The 27946-nt window shown below is 44.5% G+C and overlaps 2 protein-coding genes across 3 annotated transcripts; both read right to left on the minus strand.

The window, feature by feature from the left end:
• Positions 1-249: 249 nt before the first annotated feature.
• Positions 250-4334, minus strand: gdf5 (growth differentiation factor 5). The gene is made up of 2 exons (XM_028998612.1): positions 3580-4334; positions 250-2228 (listed from the first exon to the last, which is right to left on the minus strand). The coding sequence occupies exons 1-2, from the start codon at positions 4100-4102 to the stop codon at positions 1366-1368; spliced, it is 1386 nt and encodes a 461-aa protein (XP_028854445.1). The 5' UTR covers positions 4103-4334; the 3' UTR covers positions 250-1365.
• Positions 4335-17377: 13043 nt separating this feature from the next.
• sdc4 (syndecan 4) lies at positions 17378-24192 on the minus strand. Of its 2 annotated transcripts, none has more exons than XM_028999151.1 (5): positions 24011-24192; positions 18184-18349; positions 18060-18094; positions 17779-17953; positions 17378-17557 (listed from the first exon to the last, which is right to left on the minus strand). In XM_028999151.1, the coding sequence occupies exons 1-5, from the start codon at positions 24062-24064 to the stop codon at positions 17406-17408; spliced, it is 582 nt and encodes a 193-aa protein (XP_028854984.1). In that variant the 5' UTR covers positions 24065-24192; the 3' UTR covers positions 17378-17405. The 2 variants fall into 2 exon arrangements, with proteins under 2 accessions (XP_028854984.1, XP_028854983.1); XM_028999150.1 differs by having other exon boundaries at positions 18184-18352.
• Positions 24193-27946: the final 3754 nt, after the last annotated feature.

The following is a 27946-nucleotide window of genomic DNA, read 5'->3' on the forward strand; positions in this document are numbered from 1 at the left end:
GGGTGACTCAAAGCAGTTTGAAATGGTCCTGTGTGAAAATGTCTGTTTAATACAAGAGCAGAGCTCTGTAAATCCAAATGTCTTTGCAAGAACGGTTAGCAGCAAGTCTTTCCAGATGCTTTAGACCAATATTTGTTGACAGAGGACCCTAAGGGATATGGATTGTCAACTTTTACACTACCAACATTTGGTGGGATGTGCTTGAAGATGGAGGTCATCAAAACAGTTTAGCTAAGTAATACATTTCAACCATTTCAACATTTTATTTTATTTTCAACTATTTATTTCTAGCAAAAAGCAAATTTACATGGTAGTTTGTTTTTCAGTATACATTTAGGAGTATTTATAATTAAGATCCAATGGGCACTATTATTAAACTGGCAATGAGTACGATGTGCTAAGCGTGGGGCTTGTTTGCTTTTGTGAGGTAAGGTGTTCTTTAATGATGTTTAGATTGTGACGTTTTGATGGGCGCAGGTTTACATAATTCATAACCAGGAAGCAGTGTGCATGAGAGTTGTCAATCATCAGGGTCATCCGATTTTAACCTCATCATCGACCGATTTAATCTACCGATGTAAATCCTGAGAACAAGCCCCACACGTAGCCCCGCTGTGCTTAGTGCCAGTTTGAAAAGTGAAATACATGAATTCAGTGAAGGATTTTAATACTTGTCTTATTACAATTACCTCAATGGCCAGTCTTAAAAGTGTCTTTGATGCAAGGGTCACACCAAGCACATTTTTAACACTATACATTTCCAATCCAACTGGAGTGGTGCACAATTAGAAGACATGCAAATACAGTAAACTGAATATATTCATGTTATGAGCAAGACAACACTTCAGACATTGAATGGACTCTAAAAACTCCAAGAAAGGTTGTGTTCCATGGTTTGGTTTGGTACCATTCTAACCAAGGTGTCAGTGATTTGGACTACCACATACATGTACGATTGTTCCAACTACAGAGGGAGTGAAGCAGGTGGTTAGGAAGAGCAACTAAAGCCTCTCTGGTTTCCCACCATAAAATAAGAACATCAAATATTTTAAGATATAAACAACCTTCTACCAAGTATGTGTGGCATGTACATCCAGACATCAAGTAAAACAGATTTATAGAATAAATGGTCTCTTTTGCACACAACTATTTCACGTACAGTCTCTCAAATTGCCTAAATGGAGTAGTCAAATCACCATACATGGAGCACTCAGTGGGTGCACACAAAAGTGCCAACATTGTAACAACAAATAAAGCGGGTGAAATGGTCTCCTTCCATAATATTAGATTTAGATGATTAAACGTTGTGTAAATGTGGTATAAAGTCATTTGACTGGAGTTGTTCATGTTGGTTCGGATTGCTTGCTACCTGCATCCACACGACTCCACCACCATGTCCTCGTACTGCTTGTAGACCACATTGTTGGCCGAGTCAATGTATAGGATGCTGATTGGACTCAGCCTGGTGGGTACACAACAGGTTGGGGGAGTGGACCTTGGATCCATGGAGTTCATGAGGGTCTGGATGATGGCGTGGTTGGTGGGCTCCAAATGGGAGCGAATGGGGAAGTCACAGACGCCATCACAGTGGAAAGCCTCGTACTCCAGGGGCGCGATGATCCAGTCGTCCCAGCCCATCTCTTTGAAGTTCACATGAAGCTGTTTGCGGTTACACCGGGTCTTGGCTTTCTTTGGAACGTTCTTGCCCCTCGGAAGGGGAGCCCGGCGCATGCGCCTCTGGGTAAACAGGTACTCATAAACTGTCTTGTTGTCGTGACCTGACCGAGCTTTGATCTCATTATAGAACAGGCCTCGTTTCTTAGTGTGGCCAAAGACCACAAAAAAGGCCTTCTCTTTAGTCTGGCGACCCATGCGGCCAAACCCCAACGTCCTCGGGTCCACTGGCTGCCCATGGTCCACAGCCTCCAGCTCAAAACAGAGATGCGCAGCGTTCCGGAAGCTCTTGAACAGCTTCCAAATGTCAAACACTTCCCATTTGGGGGCACCGTTGTCCTCAAGGGAACGGACATGCAGAAGTGTGGTCTTCTGCTTACCTGTGCCACAGGTGAGAAGTCTCAGGCTAACGGTCCCACTGGTCATGTGATGTTTACGTGGGTCCACCGGCCTCTTCCTGAGGATGCGGAGCTCAGCACCCAACAAACCTTCCTTTTCTAAGGAACTTATGTTGAAATAATACCTCTGTCTTCTCAAGAGAGGTAGACGGTCATCTGCAAAAACGATGAAAAAAAACAGACATTACATACTCATGTTTAAACACGTGGCCAGAAAACTGTTTATTTAAAAAAATAAAAAGTTTAACAAAAAGCGCTTATTTTTTCCTGAACTTAAAAAAATTGCAATGTTGAGATGTAGTGATGTAGAAATCAAAGGGACCATTTTTATCCAGCAAAGTTTGCTTTCAAAAGCATATTAAAGCCAGACATTTCCCGGCTGCAGACCACAAGGTACTGTAAACAGACCATTATTATCAACCTGCAGCTGTTTACCGCTGGGCCTACCACCACGACATATGGCATTCGGTATGAGGGACGGGGGGAAAAAGGCCAGAACAACTGAAAGTGATTGAGAACGGGCACTGTGATGAAGAAGGAGTGCTGCATATATATTTCATATTGTCAATGGCAACAAAAAAAAAATCGGAGGAATATTCGTTGAGAAAAGAGACAGGTTCCAGTTTCAGGTCAGCTGCAATTTGAAAAGGACAAGTTAAACGAATGAAGTGCAAATGAAAAGTACATGGACACGCTTGAAATGTAAAACTTTAGCAGCTACAAAAAAAAAAAGGAAAGCAGACGTTTTAAAGAGTTTAATGCCATAAAGATAAAACTGAGCGCGAGGCCACCTACTTGTAGCCCCACAGGGAGTTTATTTAGCTTGGGAAGCCGTAAATCACAGATCCGGTGGCTGTGTGGAAGATTACTGACAAAGACAGGCCAGGAACCAAGATACAACGTGGTTATGTTGACTTGCGAGAAGCTTTACACACAATGGAACAATGCATCTTGTGTTTTTATCGTGATTAATAAGATAGTTATTAATGCTGCTTATGCAGTTTGACCAATTTGATGCCAATTAGATAAAAATGAAGTCAACAGATTACATAATTTCTCCTTCAGAATCTTATGGTGATTTCTGTGGAGCAATTGCATATCTGTCATATTTGGAAAGCTCATGTTGCATGTCAGCACAAAAAAGAAGAAAAGATTACCAGAAATTTTGATGGTCTATATCATTTTTAGGTGGTAGTAGCCTAATGGGTAACACGCTCGCCTATGAACCAGAAGACCCAGGTTCAAACCCCACTTACTACCATTGTGTCCCTGAGCAAGACACTTAACCCTGAGCGTCTCCAGGGGGGGACTGTCCCCGTAACTACTGATTGTAAGTCGCTCTGCAGAAGGACATCGGATAATTGCTGTAAATGTAAATGTAATTTTTTTTTATGAGTTTGCCCAGTCTCTATCTGTTCATCATCAGTGTTTAAAGCTTTAAAGGAGCATAATGCATATATTATATGGTGCACTTGGTGAAATTGCGTTGGATTATCGGTGAACGCACCTTGGCCTTTATCCACGAAGCTGGTGATGGTGTTGGCCGTGCCGGCCTCGTGCCCCGCGCTGCTGTTGACGTCCCCGCCGGACAGGGACCAGTACAGCGACAACATGTAGTCGTGCGGCGTCACCAGCGGCTGTTTCGGCGACTCTCCCGCCCTCAGGCCGGCGGCGGCGCGGGTCCGATCCGCTTTCCCGGGAGCTGCGCTCCTGCTCGGGTGCGCGCTGAGCGCAGCGGGGGATGCTGGGGAGGAGGAGGAGGAGGAGGAGGATCTCCGGGGAGGATGAAGGTCCCCGGGTACCCATGAACGCTCTAAGAGATGGTGTCCCCCTTTGCTCGCCCCCCTTTTGGGGTCCGTCAGCGGGGTCACGGGTCGGGTTCGGGGGGACTCGCCCTTTATCAGCGGGGGTCCCGTCCTGATCCGCGAGATCCCCAGCCTGGCGTCCGCCGACAGGCCCACGGAGAGTGGAACCAGGTCCAGGTAGATGAGAGTCCAGCACCCCAGCAGCAGCAGCAGCCCCGTTTTCATCCTCTGATCTTCCCCTGACCCACGGCGAGCGAGAAATGCGCACTGGCTCCTGCAGACCCGAGTGGGCGACCATGAACCGGCTCGGTGGGCTGAGTGGAACTGCGCAGACCCTGACCCTCCGCTCGCCTCGTCAGGACCATAGTGATGCGGATCTGTGGGGTCTGGTGCGCGCGGCGTGGATCGGTCCCGGCACCTGGCCTCCCACCTTCACGTCCAGCAAACTTGTGCTCGGCGTCTTCCCGGAGTCTTGTTTAAATCCCATTTTTTTTTCCGAGAGGGAAGAATGTCGTAATGCTCTCTCCCTCCCTCCATCCCTCCGTCCCTCCCTCTCCCTCTCCAACTTTGAACCCCGTCCAGGGAAAATATCTCACACACTCAGACCCGCAGGTGCTCCGAACTCCCCTCGAACCTGAAATCACGATCGGGACGCGGAATTCCAGCAGAAAGGCGCCTTAATTACTCTCTGATGTCACGCTGTCCGGACTCATTTCAGCCGCCCCGCGCTTCGCATGAGCTCATTTGGAGAAGACGTGGAGAGAAGAAGGTTAAAAGGGCAACTGGGGTTCACGGAACACGCCGACGTCCCCCCCGTTTTTCACGGCAAGGCGGCAGCGTGGTTTAATATCGCTGCTTGTTGCTGAAATCGCCTTTCAAAAGTTTTTAATAGACGTGTGTACATGTGGACCGCAACAATGCAACTTATTAAAAGATTAAAGAAACCTTTATTTTAATTTTTTCAAATGAAAAATCAAATCATCATTTCTAAACTTTCTAATTCATTTTTTATTCACACTTTTAAACATACACTACAGGCCAGAAGTTTGGACACACCTTCTTATTCTATGTGTTTTCTTTATTTTCATGACCATTTACATTGAATGAGAAGATGTGTCCAAACGTTTGGCCTGAAGTGTACATGAATAAAAAACATTCTGCGTTGCGTTGTTTGGATTAGAATTTGCATTATATTTTTTAGCATCCAATACTATACTGTAATAGAGAAGAATTGACTAGAACAGACGTCACACAGCGGCGTGGCACTTAGTAACATGGCCTCACATGGCCCTGACCTTGTGAGTGTGGAGTTTGCATGCTCTCCCCATGTTGCCGTGGGTTTTCTCTGGGTTCTCTGATTCCCCACTGGCGTCCCTGTTACTGCACGAGCAGGTGGATTGGCGACTCTGAACGGCCCGTAGGTGTGAGTGTGTGAGGGAATGGGGTATGTGTGAGTGTGGGTATGGAGAGTTAGTGGGTGAGTGAGAATGTTTTAATGGTTTTACTTTTACTCTGCAGCAGCAGAGGTACCTCTTGTTTTTAGAGCTTTTCTGTAACACCGTCACCACCAGCCACATGCTCTCTATGCTAAATTCAAACACATTAATGCACGTCAGTTCGCAGACCTCAGAACTCATTACTTTCACATTTATCTGACATGCATAATTTGCATTTACATGTACAGCATTTTTTCAGACACCCTTATCCAGAGCTACTTACAATCAGTATTTACAGGGACAGTCCCCCCCTTGCTCAGGGACACAATGGTAGTAAGCGGGATTTGAACCTGGGTCTTCTGGTTCATAGGCGAGTGTGTTACCCACTAGGCTACTACCACCCAAATACTTTCTTTGTGCTGCCTGCTTTCTTCCCAGCAACCCATCAACCTCCACCTCTCCTCCCGTTTCCCATCTTTTTTTTTGGACTATTGTATTATACTCCAACACGTGGAATCCTAGACCTGCAGCCACTTGCAAACACAATGCTTGAGGGTTGAAACAATGTTGTTGCCTCGGTGGAACTCCACGTCCGACACGCCGGAATTCTCATTCTTTGTGTCACTTTGTCACTTTCTGTGTCTCATCAGGTTCCATGTTCGGCTGCCTTTAGCCATTTTGCCCCAGGCCGGCTGGGTTTCTCGGTGCCCTGGTGTAAAAGAAATGCTCTCCTTTCTCCACCAAAAGCAGGAATACATTTTGGCACTTATGAAAATGTTGATTTTGAAGAGATCCGCAGTATAACATTGGTAGTGGGGTAGTGGTGGCCCTAGTGGGCAAAGAAGTGGACACTGAGGTTGATTTGATGAAGGTACCGTCCCCACACACTGCTCACACTCGCCTGTCATGGCTGCCCACTGGTCACCAAGGGTGATGGTTAAAAGCAGAGGACACATTTCATTGTGTCACCGTGTGATTGTAAAAAAAACTGTAAAAAAAAACCTATGCCACAACTACATGGGCATGAAGTTGAAGGAACAAATGGGGATATGCTTACATTTTGTCATGACCCGGTCCGGAAGGGGTTACTCCGGTTCGGGTCTTTATGTTACATGTTCACCAGTTACCGGATGTCACCCCTGTCCTGTTCATCACCGATTAAACCCCTGTATCGTGATGTCGCGCGAATGCGTCCTTCTTCCTCATCATCATCTCCAGTCACCTGCCTCGTCATGCCACCGTGGTTGTGACAGAAAGACCCGACCCGCATTTGGACGCAGCCACCGCCGCTCCACTGAGATCAAAGGACTCTCCAGGAAGACGTCGCCAGCCCCCTTGTCCTTGGCCGAAGTTGGCTTCAGGGTCCCGACCCCTGCCCCTCAGTCCCGTGTCTGGTGGTGTTGAAGGTGGGAAGCGGCCATTCAGCGGGTCGAGCCGGAAATTGACTGGAGCGGCGAGCACCTGCAGACGAGGTGCCGGTACCACACTGGCCTGAAGCCGTCTGCTCAGGACTACCGCCGCTCGTCCATCATGAATACCGGACCAGTCATCCTTCATTTTTCATTCGTCTCAGCTGTTCTTCTCATCTCATCTCATCGTCCACTCTTCTTTATAGAGACTCAGTGTATGGACTACCTTCCCTGCTTCGTGGACTGCTTTGGCGGGCACACTGGGTGTTGTGCCTAGGAGGGGGGTACTGTCATGACCCGGTCCGGAAGGGGTTCCCGGGGTCCCCGGGGTCCCCGGAACAGATCCTGGACTGGAGTTTCACGTTAGTCATGTGTAATGTTCTCTAATCGTGTTCACCTGTGTCTAATGTATAAAGCCGCCATGTTTGTTTCTGTTCGCCATCAGGTCTTAGTTATGTTACATGTTCACCAGTTCCCGGATGTGTCCCCTGTCCTGTTTATCACCGATTAAACCCCTCGTCCTTCTTCCTCATCCTCTTGTCATCATCTCCGTTCATCTGCGTCGTCATGCCACCGTGGTTGTGACACATTTGATTGCAAACGATGGTGTTGGTGCCCATAAATCCAGCGTTCTTTACCGTCAAGGTTGAGGATGCCTGCCTTCTCAACCTCGACCAGGATTTCATGTTGTCTTGGGCTCCCTGATTCCTCCATTGTTTTCACATGTTAATATGAGTATAAATGTTTTTTTTTTTTTTTCCTGGTCCAATCATTGTGAATTTTATTTTGTTCTGTGTGTTATTGTGTCAGGTTTATTTTGTCGAGTGATTGCGTCCTTTTTTCCCTGTCATGCCACATTTTGAATTGAAATATATATTTTGTTACATGATGTCTGTAATGGGATATGTTTTGCAGAAAATAGCGTGTTCTTCAGTTAAATTCTTGAATTTGGTGAATGTTGACGAATATGAGAAGAGAAAATGGAGGGAAACTGGGGAGACAGGGAGGAGACAGGACCTTTAGCTACACTTGCCCGTGTCCTGGACTGACAAGAACATTTACATTACATGTACAATCAAGAAGAATCACAAAGAAAGAAAGTTAAGTGTTTGTCATACATTGCAGCTCAGCACACGTTGCACTTAACAAAATGTGTCCTCTGCTGTTAACCATCACCCTGAGTGAGCAGTGGGCGGCCATGACAGGCGCCCGGGGAGCAGTGTGTGGGGACGGTGCTTTGCTCAGTGGCACCTTGGCGCATCGGGATTCAAACCGGCACCCTTCTGATTATGGGGCCGGTTAACGCTAGGCCACCACTGCCCCATCATAGCATTTAGCAGACAATCTTGTCCAGATCAGCCCTTTGTAGGCCATATCTGATCTTCATAGCTGTATAGCTGGACTTAAACCAGCAACCGCTGATTAACAATGACCGATAAGTTACGTACCATCACAAGTACTACTGGTAGCCTCGGCTATGAACCAGAAGACCACAATGTCACAGGTTCCTGAGTGTCCCTGAGTAAGACACTTAACCCTGAGTGTCTCCAGGGGGGCACTGTCCCTGTCATTACTGGTTGTTTCTCTGGATAAGGGCATCTCGTAACTGTCATAAAGGTAAATGAAGCTCAGAGGACGAAACATGACCAGGCTTGAATCATCCAGAATGACCAGATCATCCGTTATGGCAGAACAGCAAACTGAAACAGCAACAGTGGTTCCTTTGGACCACGTCATAGTTTCCAGATATTGTTTATAATATTTCAATGCACAAAGACTGGTGTCACTTCTGCCAGTTGTGAAGTCTCCGGGGGGGGAAAGTCGCAGGCTCGGCGCAGGGTGGCGCGCACGGGAGCGCGCGCGGCGGTCCCCGGTGCGCGCGGCCGCCGTCGGGGGCGCGCCGGGGCGGAAGGGGGCCAGAAACGGCGAGCGCAGCACATTCTGGCGCTTCACCCCGCTCTCGGGATGTTTTAAGAAGCCTCGCGGTTCGCCGCGTCCCACGCCGGCGCGGTAATAACCTCCACAAGCCGCAGAGGAATAAAGGCCGGTGGCCAGCGGCTTCTGCTGTTACCGGGACGCGGCTGTTGGCTGGCATTCGCGTCGGTAGAAAATAAATAGTTACGTTCAAATAAACCACATGGGCTATATGTGCAAAATGTGAAATATCTAAAAGGTCTTTAGTGTGGGTGCAGGTCACGTGGTTCCGTATTTACAACACTTTTTAAAGACGCGTTATTGTCATGGGGGGGCAGAAACAGGTCCACTGCTGCCCCCTGTAGGTGACGTGTGTCATTAAGCATTAATGACGTCAGTTACAATACCGTGATTATGATCGAACTCAAGACGGTAAACCTTCATAAGGGCCAGTTTATATAACTTATCTTTGTTGTTGTATGTTGATGATTGTGACTCCTAGGTTAATAAATCAGAAGGCTCGTTCATCAATAATTGGATGAAATATTCCAGGTTATTGGAATATTGCTCGCAATCAATCTCAAAAGAACGTTGTGTTAAAATTGATGCTCTCAATACTTGTTTGGGGCTAAGGCTGAACTTCCTTTTAACAATTAACAAATTGCATTTCAATGATATTTATATTTTTGGCAATGCACCGGTTCCGACAGATTGAGATATTTTAAAAGAACTTTGATTTCACATAAAAAATTGTGAATTCTGAAACTAATTATCGGTTTACACTTGGAACCAGCTGCACTTGGGAGAAAGTTTTTTTTTGCATCAAACCTCTCATCTGGAAAAGATCACCCCCAAACTTTCCTGGACACACATTGTATCTCGGGTATATCCTTTTCAGCGCCAGGTCTCCAGCAGATAATGCTGGTTGCAGAAAGAAAGGGGCTTCTGTCCCGCTTCTGCTCGTCCACCTTTACTGCAGGTGTTCCGTGCATGCCGAGTGGAGCGGTCGGCCCCGTTCATTTTACATTCGGGGGGTGGAATGTTGACTCTGCTCCCTGTAGGCTGCTGCATGCCAGGCAGCGACCTGATATTTAATATGTGATGGTTCCTCGTGTTTTTCATTGGACGTTGTGAGAACATTGTGTTGTGGTCTTCAGGATTTTGCATCCAAGCCATTTTTGCTAACTAATTAACCACATTGTAAGTAGCTCTGGATAAGGGTGCCTGCCAAATGCCATGAATGTAAATTATATTATATTATATTCAATAACTCTTCCACTCACTAGTTGTCAATATACCTGGTGTACATGCCGTTGGATGCTGGGAGGAAACCAGAGAACCTGGAGGAAACTCACAACCACACTGGGAAAGAACACGCTCCACCGCCATTCCACAGTATATTATTTATTATGGTATGTTTCGTGGCATTCTAATATAATATAGGTCCTGTGATCTTGGGTCTCTTTATTCTTTTCTAAATCTGTACTGTACACACATGTGGTGAGGGGCTAAATAAGGGCCTTGGATACACACACACTTCCAAAATATGGGAAACAATAACGGTAGGGTGTCCTGGAGACGAGGGAAGCTGGTAGAATATTATGGTCCTTGGCATAATCCATATCCTGTGGGGGAGATGTGACGCTCTTCCACCATGACAGAAGGTGTTGTAGTCCATAGCCTCTGTTATTCTCATCCCTTAGACTTCGATCCTAACCACCACTGCTCATCAAGTCAAGGTTTCTTTTATATATAATCAAGCAAATTAACGTTAGGCCAATTCTTATAGCTAAAATCTACCAGTAACATGTATGCCATAGTCATTAACCATTTTTTTTTACTGACCTACTTGTCTCTCATATTTCACCCGCGGCTGTACTTTTTTAAAGTATTAAGTTCATTCCAGTCCACATTGACGCATGGGGCACTCAAGTTATAAAGTCCAGTGGGTGCCATTAGGCTTTTCATTAAAGAAACATTTTGAACAGGGGCTCTCTAAGGACTATGGATGCATTCATCTGCTGGGATCCACGATGACGCATTATTGAAGGTAAAATAACAAACCGCCACACATGAGAGAAATATGACTGGAGAGGCCAGTAGTTCTCGGCCCAGTTCCGGAAGGCCGCCGTTCCACGTGCATCATTAGGCCGTTAATAATCACCTGAACTTAATTAAAACCGCAGTGAAAACATTTGGGCAAAGGTGCCTTGAGGAAAAGGACAGAGAGCCACTGCCTTAGACAAATGTGTTCCCGGTGACAAGAACTGAGCGTGGCCTTTTTTTTTCCCGCCGTGCGGTTGTATGAGTTTATTTTTGCAGGGATACCTTTTCTGGCATTCTCTGCCAGAGACAATATTATGCTGGAAATATACAAGTATTAACCGTTAAAGGTAGGATGATAAAATAAACCTGAAGGCCAGGAACGTCAAACAGAGCTCAGATTGTGTGCGGCTGCAACTCAATCACTAATAATTATCACCACACCCCTAAAACCGGCTGACGTTCAAGACGTCATTTATCTTTGGCTTCTAAAGTCCAAAAGCTACTTTCTTCTTTCAGAAAAATGTAGTCCATTCAGCAACTCTTTTGTTATTGATTGTTATTATTACTTTTTTTAAAATTATTTTTACATTTATATATATACCACCCCTCTGCTACGTTCCCTCCACTGGCTCCCAGTAGCTGCACGCATCAGGTTCAAAATACTGATGCTGGCCCACAAAGCCAAACATGGAGTAGCACCATCCTACCTCACAGCCCTTATTAGACCTCGCACTTCACCTCGTCTACTCCGAGCCTCCAGTACTGCTCGCCTGGTCCCTCCATCTCTGAAGGTAAAAGGAAGACATTCATCTAGACTCTTCTCCGTCTTGGACCCTCGGTGGTGGAATGAACTTCCCCTCAAGGTCAGAACATCACAGTCACTGAGTATTTTCAAACGGCAGCTCAAGACCTTCCTCTTCAGAGAATATTTAGATTAACTTGTAACTTTCTTATTGTCTGACTTACATATGGAAACTACAACATTGTGAATAAAAAGATTGTTTTCATAGTTGGGGGACCTAGTGAACCAGAATTGATCACTTTATCAATTTTAACATGGAAGCACGTTGTAAGTCGCTCTGGATAAGGGCGTCTGCCAAATGCATTAAATGTAAATGTTTCAAGTAATCATAGAGGTGCGATGTGTATGTATTTGTGTACACACATACACACACAAACATGTGTGATATATATATGTATGTATGTATGTATTTCTCTCTCACACACTCTCACTTATTCTCACATATTTGTATATAATCAGAACAAAATTGCCCTCGGTTGTATAGTGCCACCTAGTGGCTGAAGTACTACTCCCCAGTCCCCTGTGTTTGTAAAATGACTCAGGTTTCTAATTCATGCTCATGATCTAAAATGATCTAAAACATTCTAGCATCTACACTGATGTAAATGTTGGATTCAGTGGTTGAAATCCAATTCAGCAGTGCATATACCGTTAGAAATGTTAAAGTGTTTGCTTGTATTTGTGTAATCCAAAATTGTCCTATGGGTGCATAATGATGAATACTTTCCCTCTTCTCATGCTGTATTTACCTTGATGATGCTGCATTTTACCCTCTGGCTCTTCTGTTGCTTAGTATTTATGCTAAAATGTGATGATTTCTTAATATTTAAAAAAGATTATGTCCTTTATTGAATTATGGTGCTTAATGTATTCTGCCAGGTCAACAAGAGTACATTTACATTTATGGCATTTACCTTGTACTTTTATTATTCTCCAACAGCGGTGGACAGAAACAAAGTAGTTCATATACTGATAATGGTAATATTATTACATTAATAATAATTAATACCTACATTATTATAATATTAAACTGAAACTGCAAATATATTCATATTGTTTTGTGTTTTTATGCTAATTATCATATTGATGACCACTTTACAGTACAGGCCAAATGTTTTCTTTATTTTCATGACCATTTACGTTATTAGATTCTCACTGAAGGCATCAGAACTATGAATGAACACATGTGGAGTTATGTACTTAACAAAAAGTGGAGACCTGGTCTTCACAGTCACCGGACCTGAACCCAATCAAGATGGTTTGGGGTGAGCTGGACCGCAGCGTGAAGGCAAAGGGGCCAACAAGTGCTAAACACCTCTGGGAACTCCTTCAAGACTGTTGGAGAACCATTTCAGGTGACAACCTCTTGAAGCTCATTGAGAGAATGCCAAGAGTGTACAAAGCAGTAATCAGAGCAAAGGGCGGCTATTTTGAAGAACCTAGAATATAAAACATGTTTTCAGTTATTTCACCTTTTTTTGTTAAGTACATAACTCCACATGTGTTCATTCATAGTTTTGATGCCTTCAGTGAGAATCTACCAACGTAAATGGTCATAAAAATAAATAAAACAATCAAGCGTTTCATTCAAAATAGTCAACAGGGTCGCAAGAAGTGTGTGGAAAAACCAAGGCGCAAAATAACTGCCCATGAACTGAGAAAAGTCAAGTGTGCAGCTGCCAAGATGCCACTTGCCACCAGTTTGGCCATATTTCAGAGCTGCAACATCACTGGAGTGCCCAAAAGCACAAGGTGTGCAATACTCAGAGACATGGCCAAGGTAAGAAAGGCTGAAAGACGACCACCACTGAACAAGACACACAAGCTGAAACGTCAAGACTGGGCCAAGAAATATCTCAAGACTGATTTTTCTAAGGTTTTATGGACTGATGAAATGAGAGTGAGTCTTGATGGGCCAGATGGATGGACCCATGGCTGGATTGGTAAAGGGCAAAGAGCTCCAGTCCGGCTGGTATCATCAAAGATGAGCTTGTGGGGCCTTTTCGGGTTGAGGATGGAATCAAGCTCAACTCCCAGTCCTACTGACAGTTTCTGGAAGACACCTTCTTCAAGCAGTGGTACAGGAAGAAGTCTGCATCCTTCAAGAAAAACATGATTTTCATGCAGGACAATGCTCCATCACACGCGTCCAAGTACTCCACAGCATGGCTGGCAAGAAAGGGTATAAAAGAAGAAAAACTAATGACATGGCCTCCTTGTTCACCTGATCTGAACCCCATTGAGAACCTGTGGTCCATCATCAAATGTGAGATTTACAAGGAGGGAAAACAGTACACCTCTCTGAACAGTGTCTGGGAGGCTGTGGTTGCTGCTGCACGCAATGTTGATGGTGAACAGATCAAAACACTGACAGAATCCATGGATGGCAGGCTTTTGAGTGTCCTTGCAAAGAAAGGTGGCTATATTGGTCGCTGATTTGTTTTTGTTTTGTTTTTGAATGTCAGAAATGTATATTTGTGAATGTGGAGATGTTATATTGGTTTCACTGGTAAAAATAAATAATTGAAATGGGTATATATTTGTTTTTTGTTAAGTTGCCTAATAATTATGCACAGAAATAGTCACCTGCACACACAGATATCCCCCTAAAATAGCTAAAAATAAAAACAAACTAAAAACTACTTCCAAAACCATTCAGCTTTGATATTAATGAGTTTTTTTGGGTTTATTGAGAACATGGTTGTTCAATAATAAAATTATTCCTCAAAAATACAACTTGCCTAATAATTCTGCACTCCCTGTATATATATATATATATATATATACACACACACACACACACACACACACACACACACACACACACACACACACACACACACACACTCGATATATGCTTGAAAGTGCTCATTAATATGATAATTAGCACAAAACACTGAAAGTGTTGAATATCTTTGTAGGACAGGCAGTTTCAGTTTAATATTATAATAATGTATATAATGTGTGTATAAACACACACAAATATAGACTATATATATATGTGTGTGTGTATATATATATATATATATATATATATATATATATATATATATATATATATATATATATATATATATATATATATATGTGAGAGAGAGAGAGAGACAGATTATAAATTGAATATAGTTGAAATGATCTTGCTCTTCAGGGGGATTATAAAAACCATGGTTGCAGTGATGACGACCCACCAGCAGGTGGCAGGTGGCGCCTTCACATGAACGTCATCATTAACTTAGTAGCCATATGGGACACATTTCTACAGCATTATTAGTTCAGGACAAGCGGTGAGGCACAATGAAGTATATCATAACACCGGCTATTCTGTGTCAAAAGTGCGGCAAGTGGAACTAACCAAGCAAGATAATGCTGGTGAACCAGAATAACCAGTGAGGGCTGCCGCCCTTATCAGCTCCAACCACCATTTACAGCACTGACCAGGATGTATTTTAACCACAGGGACAACAGAAACAACTCCACTGCTGATTTCTGCTGCTCCTTCTTTCTTCACCGGGGGTTATCTCCACCCATGTAACCCAGGACTGACGATTAATAGACACGTTTGTGTGAAACATTCAGCCTTTAAAAAAAAAAAAAAAAAAAATGTATTTATCACTTCCTTCTCATTGTTCCCCTGCTGTGGTGTCAGGTGAACCGTTCTTTTCTTTCAGCAGAAGGAATTCACCGACGTGTTTACGTCACGTTCCGTTTTGCATTCCGTTTTTTTTTAATTGATACTCCACTCAACTTCTGAAACGTTTGTACGTGTAGACAAACTGGAGCGTAACCTTTAACCTTTGCCTTGCCCTTGCGAGGGGAAAAGCCCCTCCAAATTCCGTAAAGGCTTTAGCATTTATATCTGCTTTTAGTGGCATGGAGGGGGTGTGGGGAAATGTAAAATATTATCCTGGAACATCTCAGCGCCTCTCATGGAAATCACCTCACACGCCCTGCCGTGGACTGCGGTGATAATATCGGCCGACGCACGACAGGCAGCAGCTTGCTGCTCGAAAAACTGCTGGGCGGGGACTTTCCCAGTTTATTCTCTTTTTCCCCTTACCTAGTTAATGTTCATGCATCGCTAGAAATTCCAGTTTTTTTTTTTTTTTTTTTTTTACCTTTAATGTAAGAAATTAGAATATTCACAGAACAAAGCCGTTCTAATGCAAAATCTAATCCATGTGAGTAAAATGTACTTTTTTTTTTTTTGCCAGACTGTTGAAAAAGAAAGTGTGACCAAACCAGAAGTCTGGCCAACTTCTGCTTTCACCCTGATCTGATTTTATTTGTTTGACTGCAGAAAGAACCCATTGTTCTTCAGCAGCCACACTAATATCTGCAAACGAGTCACATTAGTTCCCTCTGTTTCACAATCACTGTATTCCCACCGGTATCAAAAAAGGAACGTCCACATGGTTTAATAATGTTAATGTGCATAAAAATAGCTTTATTTTACTGAAACAGATTAGAATCCACATGCAGAAATCAATGATTCATTGATTCCTCCACTCAATTGATGATTCACATCTCATGTTGTGACAAAAAAGCAGCAGATTATCCCCATGCTAATGAAACATGGCTCAATTCAGATCCCCTGAATTATATAGCAATCCTTCTACAAAACATAAATATAAAAAAAAAAAAAAAAAAAAAAAACTAAAGAGAAACAGAAACTTTGACCAAAAAAAAAAAAAAAAAAGTTTCAAAACTATTTGCTTCAGAAATCTTGAACTAGTGTATATAAAATTTAAAATCAAATATACAACAGCTTAGAGGGAAGAAATCCCAACCTGAAGGAAGGCAATAAAATATTTGACAGTTAAATTAATAATAATAATAATAAAAAATTGAACAGGAATTCTACAGAAAAACACTGAACACAGACAGAAAAGAGGTTAGTACTATCCTGTGTGACCTGTGACTTGAAAAAAAAGCTCACAGGAACGAAAAAAAAAAAAGGGGGGGGGGTGTACATTATCAAAATATTGGAAAAACAGAAGATTGGGGGAGGGGGGCAGATTGGAAGAACGGAATTTTGGCATTAAATATTTGGTAAGTAAAGGTCTGCCGTGAAAAGGCCAAGTACCATGTCTTGTCGAGTGAATTGTAATGCCTATTTACAGTTCCCTGGAAGTTCATGTGTGGAGAAAAGGTTCTGCTATCAGCAGCCAGAGACCATTACCTGTAAAATGAGATTAGCTGACAGGCGGGCGGTATCGGTGTACCTGTGTAACTGGGCGTGGCCAGCGAGCGCGTTGGCGCACATGTGACCCTCGCACAGCCCGCGGCCCTGGTGTGACTGGCCCTCTCTAATGCAAACCGCAGCCTGCATCTCCCGCTGCTGATCTGGGCACAACAAGCATGATGGTAAAACAACGGCCTATTCAGCTCAAGCCGGTTTTCCCACCAGGGCGGCTGTGTTTCGGGGTGGGGAGGGAGTCATGTCGACAGCCGAGCATCCCGGTGCATGTGTAGTGTTGAGATGGATAGGAATGGCGAAAAACAGAGATGCCCTGTACGATGCTGCAGCTTACGACAGACTAAACTTTGGGACAATTTAAGCATTTAAGCTAAAAAAAAAAAAAAAAAAAAAAAAAAAAAAAAAAAAAAAAAGAAGGAAATAAATAAAATTAAAATAAAAAATGTACCACATTTGTTTGGTAACAGCACCACTCTTCATCAAATCACTTTTCTCCTATGTAACGGGACAGGCATGGACCATTATTGCAACATATCGGACCCCCAAATAAACCCATTCTGAAATCAAGGCTGGTGAGAGGGCATCTCCCTCTCTTCTAGGTGCATGGAGCATCAGGAATGAGGCAGATTGAGAGAGAGCTTAGCGGCTGAGTTTCAGAGGCACTGTCGAAAAAAAAAAGTCCAGAGGCCTTTTTTGCGCTTTCGTTTAGTTTTTTTTTTTTTCTTTATGCGTAGATCTCTGCAGTCGGAGCCTTCTTGTAGATGGGCTTCTTGCCCAGGTCGTAGCTCCCCTCGTCCTTCTTCTTCATGCGGTAAATGAGCAGGAGGATGAGGAGGACAGCAAAGAGCAGGCCAACTACCCCACCGGCAATCAAAGCTGTGGGGGGGAGAAAAAAAAAAAAAAAAAAAAACACACACACAATAAGTATCTCTGTCACATGTATCATATACAGAAGAAACACAACAAACCTGTAAAAAAAGAATGTTTCAAGTCTCAGTGATGTCATGTAGTTTCAATTTTATTTTAAATTAATTAGTCACACTATGGAGTAGATGCCCATAGAGCACTTATCTGTGTGTGAGGAAATCATGACCCACCTATTACAACTTCAGTCTGCTTGAAGAAGCCTTCATCTGTTGCATGGGACATTTCCACATGAAGGTGTTTTGGGGCAACCTCGTTCTGTTCTATAAGATCCATATCATTAATTGTGGGTTTGGGATCCTTGGGGATTAGACGTCCCTCTGGGATCCTGTTGTCAATCAGGACCGGCTAAAGAAAATAAAAAGGAAGTTGCATTTAGACAAGTTAATGTAAGTAAGAGCATGGTGGTGGTGACTGGGGACACAACAGTATAAAATCAAACCAGAAAATTCACCTTCTGTGTTATCATCTTTGTGTCTTCATATGATTCTGTGGAAAGAATAATTAATAGCATTTTATTTCATGTTTAAAAATATCCAAATGCATTGAAATTTCTTCTTCACAAACTAAATACGCACCATCATCTCCAGATCCTGATAGTTCGCTGTCGTAGTAGTCATCATCATCTTCATCGTCGTAATTCTCATCGCCGTCGTCGAACCCAAGGTCTGACGTATCCCCCGATGACACCAAATCATTGTCCTGCTGTGCTTCCGAAGGCAGCCATGTCTCTGTCTCCCTCACCTGCTGACCACAGACAGACAACAGAAACTCCATTTAGGGACAGCAGGCAGATAACAGCACGACCCGACCCGTGTGCCAGAGCGCTGCGCCATTTCTCACCAGCACCTGACAGCCAAACCCCTGATAACCCCATTTTAATGAGGGTAAATGTACGTCCAAGTGGCAAGTCGCTGAGAAGGTCACGCAGGAAGAAGTTGGAAACCTTTGACCCCCTCAGTGAGCCATGAAAGTCTAAACAGGAAATAGCTAATGCCAGAGATTCATAAATTACAGAAAATTGCTCACGGGAGTAATAAAAAGAATAAAAAAAAAAAAAAAAAGTATAAATTGTTCCCCTCTATTCACAAGTATTGTCTCAGACCACTTAAGATAATGATAAGTCTGAATTTAATGTAATTGAAAAAAACAACATCAAGCTCACTAATCACATTATTACTAGTAATTTCATTGCCCTTTGCCAAGTAAGCACAGTGAATGAGATTAAACAAAGGCAATCTCATGGCCTGATCCAATTATCACCCCTCCAGTGGGCGGAAGAAGCAAAGAAAACAGACGAAACCCACTGGCGGCAAGGTGAGCGGGGGTGAAAGAAAAAGAAAAGCACGTCCGACTCGGATGCATTCGAAGGTATTCGGCAAATCGAGCCCAGACGGCCACGATCTCGCGCCGACCGCAGAACAAGACAGTCGACACGGGCCGCCGCCAAGTCACACCTGGCCGCGGCTGTGCAAATACGCGGGCCGTCTGCCATTAAAGACACAGTCATGCATTATTCATTGTTGAGCCCTGGCTTTGGCCGGGAGAGTTTTATCAGTTCTGGATGGTTGCTCAAGGCTGCCTGATGAGGGATGAAACCCAATGCCTCTGCAAAGCACCCATCCAGGTGGCCCCTCATTCTCTCGCTCTACCCTCACCCATGGGACAAAAAAAAAAAAAAAAAAAACTCTACACAAAAGAGCTTGACAAGCTTGAAATATATATTTTTTTATTATTAAAATTTAAAAAGTGGCGGTCATTTAAAACAATAAGCCATATTTAACAGTAAAGCAACACAGGCCAGCAGTATAATAGAATTTTTTTTTTTTGTTGTTGATCAGCCACAGGTTAAAATAGTCAGCCCCCCTAATTTAATTGGGCCATAATGCTTATTATCAAGACTGCGTGGTTGGAAGTTAATCCCCCCTCTTTATGTTGCATCTGACTTAAGGGAGTTTTCCCCCCCCTCCTCTTCTTTTTTTAAAAAGAGAACACTATTGTTCTAGGCCGCGAGCTGGAACAGGCCACCATTTTATTTGCCCAGTTGCCAAGGCAGCGAGCTTCCATGCCCTCCGAATCAGGAGCAGCCCAGAAAGAACACAGTGCAACCAATCGCACACCGTTACAACGAATCTGTGGCGAACTTCGCAACCAATTAGACGCTATTTACGGAGAGCGGCGAGTGTGTCCAATAGAAGACAAACTTGTTACGGATCACCGTGTCGGGATTTTCCCCCCTCCGCCTCTCCATTGACTTCCTTTATCTGGCTCCAACAAGCCCAAACCGGTCACAATCGCGCTCACGCACACACGGACCTGCATTCACCTGGCAATCGCCCCATTTTACACCCACCACTCCCAGCAACCACACTCAAAATGGAGGGCTTGTCATAACAGGTTTTGCCAGCAGCGGGGCGAGTGAGGGAAGGCCGGAGCGGTCTGTCTTCAATAATTTAGCAGAGAAAAAAAGAAAAGCAAAAAACAAAAGAATGCCGGAACGAACGTCGTCAAAGCCGTGTCATACGGTTACTGAAAGTACGAGCTGCCTGTTTTCTGAGAAATTCACCCAGGCCACCGTCCAACAAAAGTCCCAAATTGCACGGAAACACTAAAGCGGTTCTGAGGGTTTTCTTAGATAACACAGGAAAAAAAAAAAAAAACGAATTCCCCCGGAAGAAAAATCACCACTTTGAATTTCAAAGAACTACGGTTCTCAGAAGCAGTTAGGAATCCCCTGGTAGGGTGGAGAGGAGAGGAGGAAAAAAATAAAAAAATGGTTTACAATGGCCGACCCAAACGTATTCGAGCTTCATCAGAAAATCATCATCGCTGCACCCAGTTCGGCCAGCCACTTCATATCCACGCGCCATTAACAGAACCTGGCAGCGCCTTTAAATGGCCCAGCCAAAACGGGTCTGCAAACAGAGAAACGGAGGAGCGTGCTGGCGGGGCCAGATGTACCCACAACCACCTCCCCCACGTTCTGGGAGGAAAAAAAAAAAAAAACAAAAAAAAAAACCCAAGACAGGCCTCACACAGCCTGTAATGGCTCCTGGATGCCTGAAGAGCATATAAATTAACAGGCCGGCTAAGCCGTGCCGTACCCGGGCCTGGCAGACAAGGGGAACGAAATCCTGCCATCTGCTTGCAAATGGCCGAGCATCTGTTCCATTGACTCACCCCGTGTGTGCCTGTGTCCGCGAGTGTGTGTGGCTCTGCCCCGTACAAGGCTTTAACCATGTGCACATTTCCACCGGCGGCCTTTGAAGCAGGAGCCAGTTCCCCAGCGAGATGGATCACCGCGGCGGAGTTCGCGTAGCCTCGGGCCCAGGCTGTGGTTTTAACCCCTCCGCGCGGATCTTTCGGCGCGTCTTTCTCAAAGCCACGTCCCCGACGGGCCGCCAGACGCCCGCGGGACCTGCGCCTGCAGCGCCATGTCCTCACACCCTTGCTGAGATTTGCTGCGTCCTTTCAGGTCATATCCAATTACCGCCGTGCCTCGGTGTCCCCGCTGTCACTTGAACCAATCGGATTTGTGATGCGCATTGTGGGTCTGATCTCCTCACGAGATGCACTCTTCACCCCGGACAGAGGGGGCCCCTGGCTTCTCACTCTCGGTCACACACACACACACACACACACACACACACACACTTCAGATTTCTTCTACCTTCACCACTACTATTAAAAGGTCTGCGTTTTCACGGACTTGCGACCGATGTGCACTGCCACAAATAAAAAAACCCAAACTGAGCGCTACCTACACAGCCCGTTTCTTCGCGGCACCACGAGGAGCGGTGCGCTCACGCCGAAGGAATTTGGGGTAAAGATCAGCTTGATTCGATTCAGACCTCCCCGGTACGGCTTTCTCCCATGAATCACCCCCAGCCACTTCCCGAAACTCGACGTGACTCAGAAGAATGCTGTTCCTTTTCGCAGGCCCTCGTACGGTCCGGCTCGCGCGCCTCAAAAGAAGCACTCTGATCCTTTTGAGCCCCACTGGAGTGGTCACAGGGTTTTATTAATTAAGCTCTGCGCCATTAAGTGACGGCATTTCGGGGCCACAATAGACACGGCCAACCTGAATGGCCAATTCATTGTGCTGTGGAACAAAACAACTGACTTTTTTTTACCAAACTAGCCGACAGAAAAGTACCACCAGGGAGTTCTGGGTCTGGAGGAAGAACCCATTGTGGTCCTACACACCAGCATCTGGTCTACGTTCTACATGACGAGTTATTCGATTCCAATGATTACATGAAAAGTCTAGTGCAAAACATTCAAAATTAGCTTTCAATTGATCAATAAATACACACACATATACATACATATATATATACATACATATATACATACATACATACATATATATATATATATATATAAAATGTTTTTTTTGTATGCATCATTTTAATTAGGACGTGGTTGTACTACCATACGTGGTCATGGCTAAGGAATTTGGTAGGCCTCCATAAACACAATCTGGAACCCTGACCAAAGCGCACAATGTAAACAAATCAAGGTGGTGGTGATATTCAACTGGCAAGATGAAAGAAGAAATAAATAAAATTCTTAAACTTCTTTGGACCGGGAGGAGAACAAAACCCTCTCTCTCGCTGCCAACATTCCATCCTCCAAAGGGATTTTATAGCCCAGTGGACAGCAATGCTGCAACCATTATTACATCCTGGTGAAAGTATTTATCATGTTCGCCCCACGGCCTCTCTCTCGCCTTTCACTTCGGCCCATTCTAGTGCAAATCACCTCGCGCTTAATTTAAAACCTGCATTCCAACAAGACGTATCAAATGGTGCGGACCCAGGCAGGTCTGGCACCGGGCACTTTTCAGACAGGACAATATTGTGACGGGGAGCCTGGTCTCGGCGGAAATTCCAACTGGAAGTTCAGAGAAGGCGTGGCGGCTGCCGAGTTCGCTGATCAAACACGATAAAAGGAACCTGGTGAATTAACCAAAGGTACTGTTAAAAGATGACTGCCTGATGACATTGATCCTTTAAAGATCTACACTGCAAATAAATGTCTGCAGGGTTCTAGACTAACAGGAAACTCTTCAGAAAACAGACTAGCAATAACTTAAGTGGAGAACAAAAATATTGTAATTTCCTCATTATGGAAAAAAAAACACAAAGAACACAAGACGCATTGAGAAGGACGGCATCCTATGGTCTGAGTTGAGGCTAATAAAAGAACCGTGACCATTTAAATCCACCCAAGTGTGCAAAATCCGAATAAGGGCCGGTCAAGGTCAGCAGGGGTCGAATTCCACAAGAAAATGCAAAAGAACACGGTGAAGAGGGGGGATGAAAGGCCAAATAGCATAACCAGCATGGCTCTGAGGAATGTAACGGTCTCACTTCTCGCTTGAGACGAGCTGGAGGGCCTACTGACCTTCCGATGTGGTCCAGCAACCACGGTAACCTTGCAGTTGAAGCGGGGCTGAGCAAACACAAATACAACGTCCAATTGACATTTACCCAACGCTCCCCAGCATTCCCATAGGTGTGGCTCACAACATGATGAACACACGCACTGCAACAGGGAGATTTCAGGGAGCTTGTTGCCTCAGATTAGGATCGGACGGCCAACAGGGACGCAGAACGCACCTTTCCCAGGACGGGGAGGGCCGGGCAGAGGCTCTAATCGCAGAAGACGCCGCTCATTTGCATTCTGCCCTTGCGCCTGGTCGCTCGACCACACTCGCTGGGAGGGTGGCATCTGCCCAGTACCATCCCAGTTCAATTCAGACAAAATCGTACAACCACCCCCGACACCCACATCGGCACAACAGGCCTTTCTCAGGAGGCAGCAGGCGGAATCCATGTCATGTTCAGATGTCCTTCCAGCCGGAATAAAGCCAGAGAGCGGAGGACCAGTACCAGTAACAATAATAATAATAATAATAATAATAAATCAGACAGAATAAATGTGATTCATAACACAAAAGTCTTAAAACGTAGCGAGATCAGCTTCCATTTGACGTCACTTGACATATAACAATGACGCACGCGCCGAAACCTCGGGACGCAACAAGTAAACATGAAACTGGAAACTTTCTGCCGTCAACGCCATAAATTATTCACATAATATCCGTAAACAACAACAACAGAACAACTGAAAGCGAGGAATTTTACTTTAACCTCAAAACGTGAACATTACAGACGTAGTGGAAAAACACGACTCTTAAAAAATAAAAAAACAATAAACGTTGACTACAGAACATCAGACAAATATTAACCCGCGTCCAGTAATAAATTATACAGTCACATTAGATATTAAAGGAGAGGAACTAACCACTAACTGAACATTTGCCCTGTTCAGTTAATAACTATTAAATCAGTTCCAGTGACAGGGACCGCGACAATGTCGTCCGTGAGCCCTACTTACCGACTCGGAGTAGACGGAGGCGATTAAACACAGCACGAGGAAGAGCTTCTCCATAATCGCCTGCTCGGGAACTCAAGCGTGGGCACAAAGGTTACTTCCGAAAGAGCCGGACGCCGGACCGAACCTCCTGTAAATCCTCAGCTCCACCGCGTCGCTCGCTGGCAGCCTGTGGGACCGGAGCGTCGCCGTCGCTCGTTTCATACGGAGCTGCGGGCCCCGCCCCCGGGCGCCACGGACCAATGGGAGGCGAGTTCGCGGCCGACACGTGGGAAGTTACGCGACGGGGCTTTTCGCGCAGGACTTTCTGGTCGCGAAACGACGTAATAATAGTAGGAATTGCGGGTCAAGAGGCACATTAAAGTCGTAGAAGACGAGTACGTTTTATGAAGTGTGACTTTGTAAGCCTGTATGTGTATCAAAAAAGCACGGAAGTGAATAAAAAAAAAAAGAAAGCTGATCTCCGATCAGTGTAACAGGCACGGCAGCAGCGCCAGGTCAACGCTTTAATTACGTTGGGTAAAGTGTCCATTTACACAGACATTTACTAGCCCTCCACGTCCGCCTCGAGGGAAACTACAGACACACGCTGCTCACGGCGTAAATTCTCCACGGGAAAGTTTGCGGCTCGGCGTCCTTCCGCTTCACACGCGTGACGACGACGACGACGATGATGATGATGATGATGATGCAGATGTTACACTTTCCGTTTCCCAAGCACTCGCTTTCCGCACGTCTGCGCATGGTTCCCCCGCAACGTTTTCATATTTTTTTCATATTTTGCTATATTCCATTCAAAGTGTGGGGTCGTTTAGAAATGTCATTGGTTTCCCATGAAAAAGCAGGAAATGGGCTTGAATAAAGTAAAAAAAATGGTAGTAGCCTAGTGGGTAACACACTCGCCTGTGAACCAGAAGACCCAGGTTCAAACCCCCGTGTCCCTGAGCAAGACACTTAAATCTGAGTGTCTCCAGGGGGGGACTGTCCCTGTAACTACTGGTTGTAAGTCGCTCTGGTCTGTATAAGGGCGTCTGCTGTAAATGTAAATGTAAAAAAAAAACAACTATTGACAAAGCTTGAAATAATGATGTAGTTGAACCCACATATGAGCTACCACTGTACTATTATCCTTCTTCACAATCGCAGCAAACGTTCAAAGCGCCGCTAGCAATTTGGTTAACTTATTGATTTACTTATTGCAGGATTTCCTTATTTTTATGAAAGAATGCCATTACGTGTTTTAGAGGAAGAGACTCTGTTCTCCTAACGTTCCCTGAGCAGCGATGCAATGTTTGTTCTCCATCTGTTTACGGTGTTCTGTAGCAGACATCTACATATCAACAGTGCTGCTCAAATCACACATCAACCTTTTAAAAATGAGGAGTTTACGCTAGTTTTACACGTAGTCCCTTCCGGAACAGTTTCAGGGTTGCTGTTGGGAAGATGAACATTTGGTTTCACTGCTGACTGAAACATTTGCACAGTGCTGTATAATAATGCATAAAGGTTTTTTTTTTTTTTTTTCAGAATGAAGAAGAGAAAGGAAAGCTTGCAGACGAATGACTGACGGTAACGTGACGTAATACATTTGTCCTGGTCCCAGGAATAGTAGGAGAACCAACTGTGGCCTCGCCGTCAGCTGGCTGTGCTCGGTGGTGGCGTGGTGACCTGTGTGGGCCCCGGGAAGGGACGAGTTGAGTGGTGGCCCTTAAACCGCTGGTTGTGGGTCACCAGCGTGTCAGCCTGATGTTGCTAATTAAGTCAATTCCATCCACAAGCAGCACATTAGCAGGCTTGCCTCGCTCGGGCCGGCCGGGCTTTTGCCGTGGTATTACTTGGATTTACTGCGGCCATAGTTGGTCTTTTGTCCTCATGCAAAATGTGAATTCCACACAACCTCTGACACAGTAAGATATGCATTCCTTTCCAGTGCAACAAGGAGTGCCTTTGTGTACGTGGCGCAGTGTTTTCTTTTCATTTTTAATAATAATCTCCACAATGTAATATTTAAAAAAAAATTTTTTTTACCATGGGTTGGTTTTGGTTTTTGGTGGTTTTGGCTTATCTGCTGTTAGATAAGCCAAAATGGGTTCGTTTACATACAAATGAATGTAATCCCTATATCTATCCGTTCATCCATTTAACATATTTATCAGATTCCCGGTGCCACACCAGCCTTCTTTGGCCACCATGCAGGGCACCAATCCAGTGCAGAGTAAACTCAAAAGATTGCTTTGTATCTGAATCCTTTCGTTATCTTGATGCCAGGTCATGTGCGATGTGTTTGACTTTTGATTCCAGTCCTTCTAAAGCGTTCCTTCTCCACTTTGTTGGCAAAATACAGAAATGTATGTTGTCACTGCTGCACAATAGCCAGAAACTCCCTGCTTTTCAAATTCCATGTGAAAAAATATGTAGATAAATTGTGTCTTACTGTGAAACCATTGGTGCCAATAGTAGATGTATGTATATGTATATGTATATGTATATATGTATTTATGTGCATTTTGCATCCGCTTATTTATAAGGACATTTTTGTCGTATTTGCTAGAGATTGTGAGGCCTGGCAAATTGCATTAAGATCTGTGTCAGCTAGTGAATCATCAACCTGAAATTCCAGGTGATATCTGCAGCTGAACAGTACTATATATCATTTACAAGTTCTGCAAAGCTTGAACAGCCAGTCATTTATTACCTTCTAGTGAATCACGGCCATAAACGTTTATGCGAGGGGAGGGGAGGGAAGGGGCATCGACGGTAGGATCAGAACGCGAAACAACAACAGGAACAACGTGCACATCTGCCCCTTTTCGTTCATGCTGGCATTCATCCTGTAACACGTACAGTTGTACATGTACAAGCTGTCTTCTTTACTTCAGAATAGTAAAAATACCACCAAATGAATGACGACGTTACGCTGTATGATGAGTCTTTTGCACTTTAAAAGTGTCCGGCCCCTGCCCCATCAGGGCCCTGATTGAGTTATCTCTGAGTACCTGTGAGGTGTTTGTGTGTGCTGTCTAGTGCGAAGATGACTCCCGTTGGCCCCGCCCACTGCCGGTGCACCGAACTTTGTACCTATAAACAGATACGCTCCATTAGAGCCTCTCCTCCCTCTCCCCATCACGCACAAAGCGAGTCTGCGGGAGGGTTGGACCTGACCCTAACACTTACACAACCGCCCCTTTACGCCACCATGTGCCGAAGAGGACCGAGACATGACCAAGCCAGTCCAGGACATGTGTTGCAACAGCAGAGAATTCGCGTAACTTCCCGAACACAGAAGCCAGTCTGTTTACAAAGAAGACAGATGTCTGTGTGTGTGTGTGTGTGTGTGTGTGTGTGGTGGAGGAGCGGGTGCTTTTTTTGGGGAAGGGTAGATAGCTTGAGTGTCCTCCTGGGGGAGGAGACAGGAAACACCCAGTGGCAACTGGGGAAAAGGGAGGAAAGATGAGGAGAATTACTCAGGAATGGTTGGAATTTCCTGAACCATCACTTGGACAGGGACACATTACTTCACTCCACATGTCACTGGTTGTGGGAGTTGGACAAAACACCCTGCCCGTGGGATTTTTGATGCAATGTTTAAGCTCTGAGAGACATTAAAAGGATCAAATCAACAAGCAAGTTGAAACAAATCCAGAAAATTAGTCCATTATTTCACAAGATTCTGCATCCCAGCATCAATTAAATTGAAAATAAAACTGTATTTTTTGACAGGTTAAAAATTGCATAGTATTGAATGGAAATTATGTAATAAATGTGCATAACTAAGACTGCAATGTTGAAAAAGTTTTGAAATGTTTAAAATAGCATTAAAGAAATATTCATTGACAAAGTAGGAAAAAATACAGTCGGACCATCATTTGCTGATGCACCAGATACTCAACTGGTTTGTTGCCTATGTAATCAGTGCAACTGCATTAAACAAATATCAGA

This window comes from Denticeps clupeoides, chromosome 12, assembly GCF_900700375.1.
Source record: "Denticeps clupeoides chromosome 12, fDenClu1.1, whole genome shotgun sequence".
NCBI lineage: Eukaryota > Metazoa > Chordata > Actinopteri > Clupeiformes > Denticipitidae > Denticeps > Denticeps clupeoides.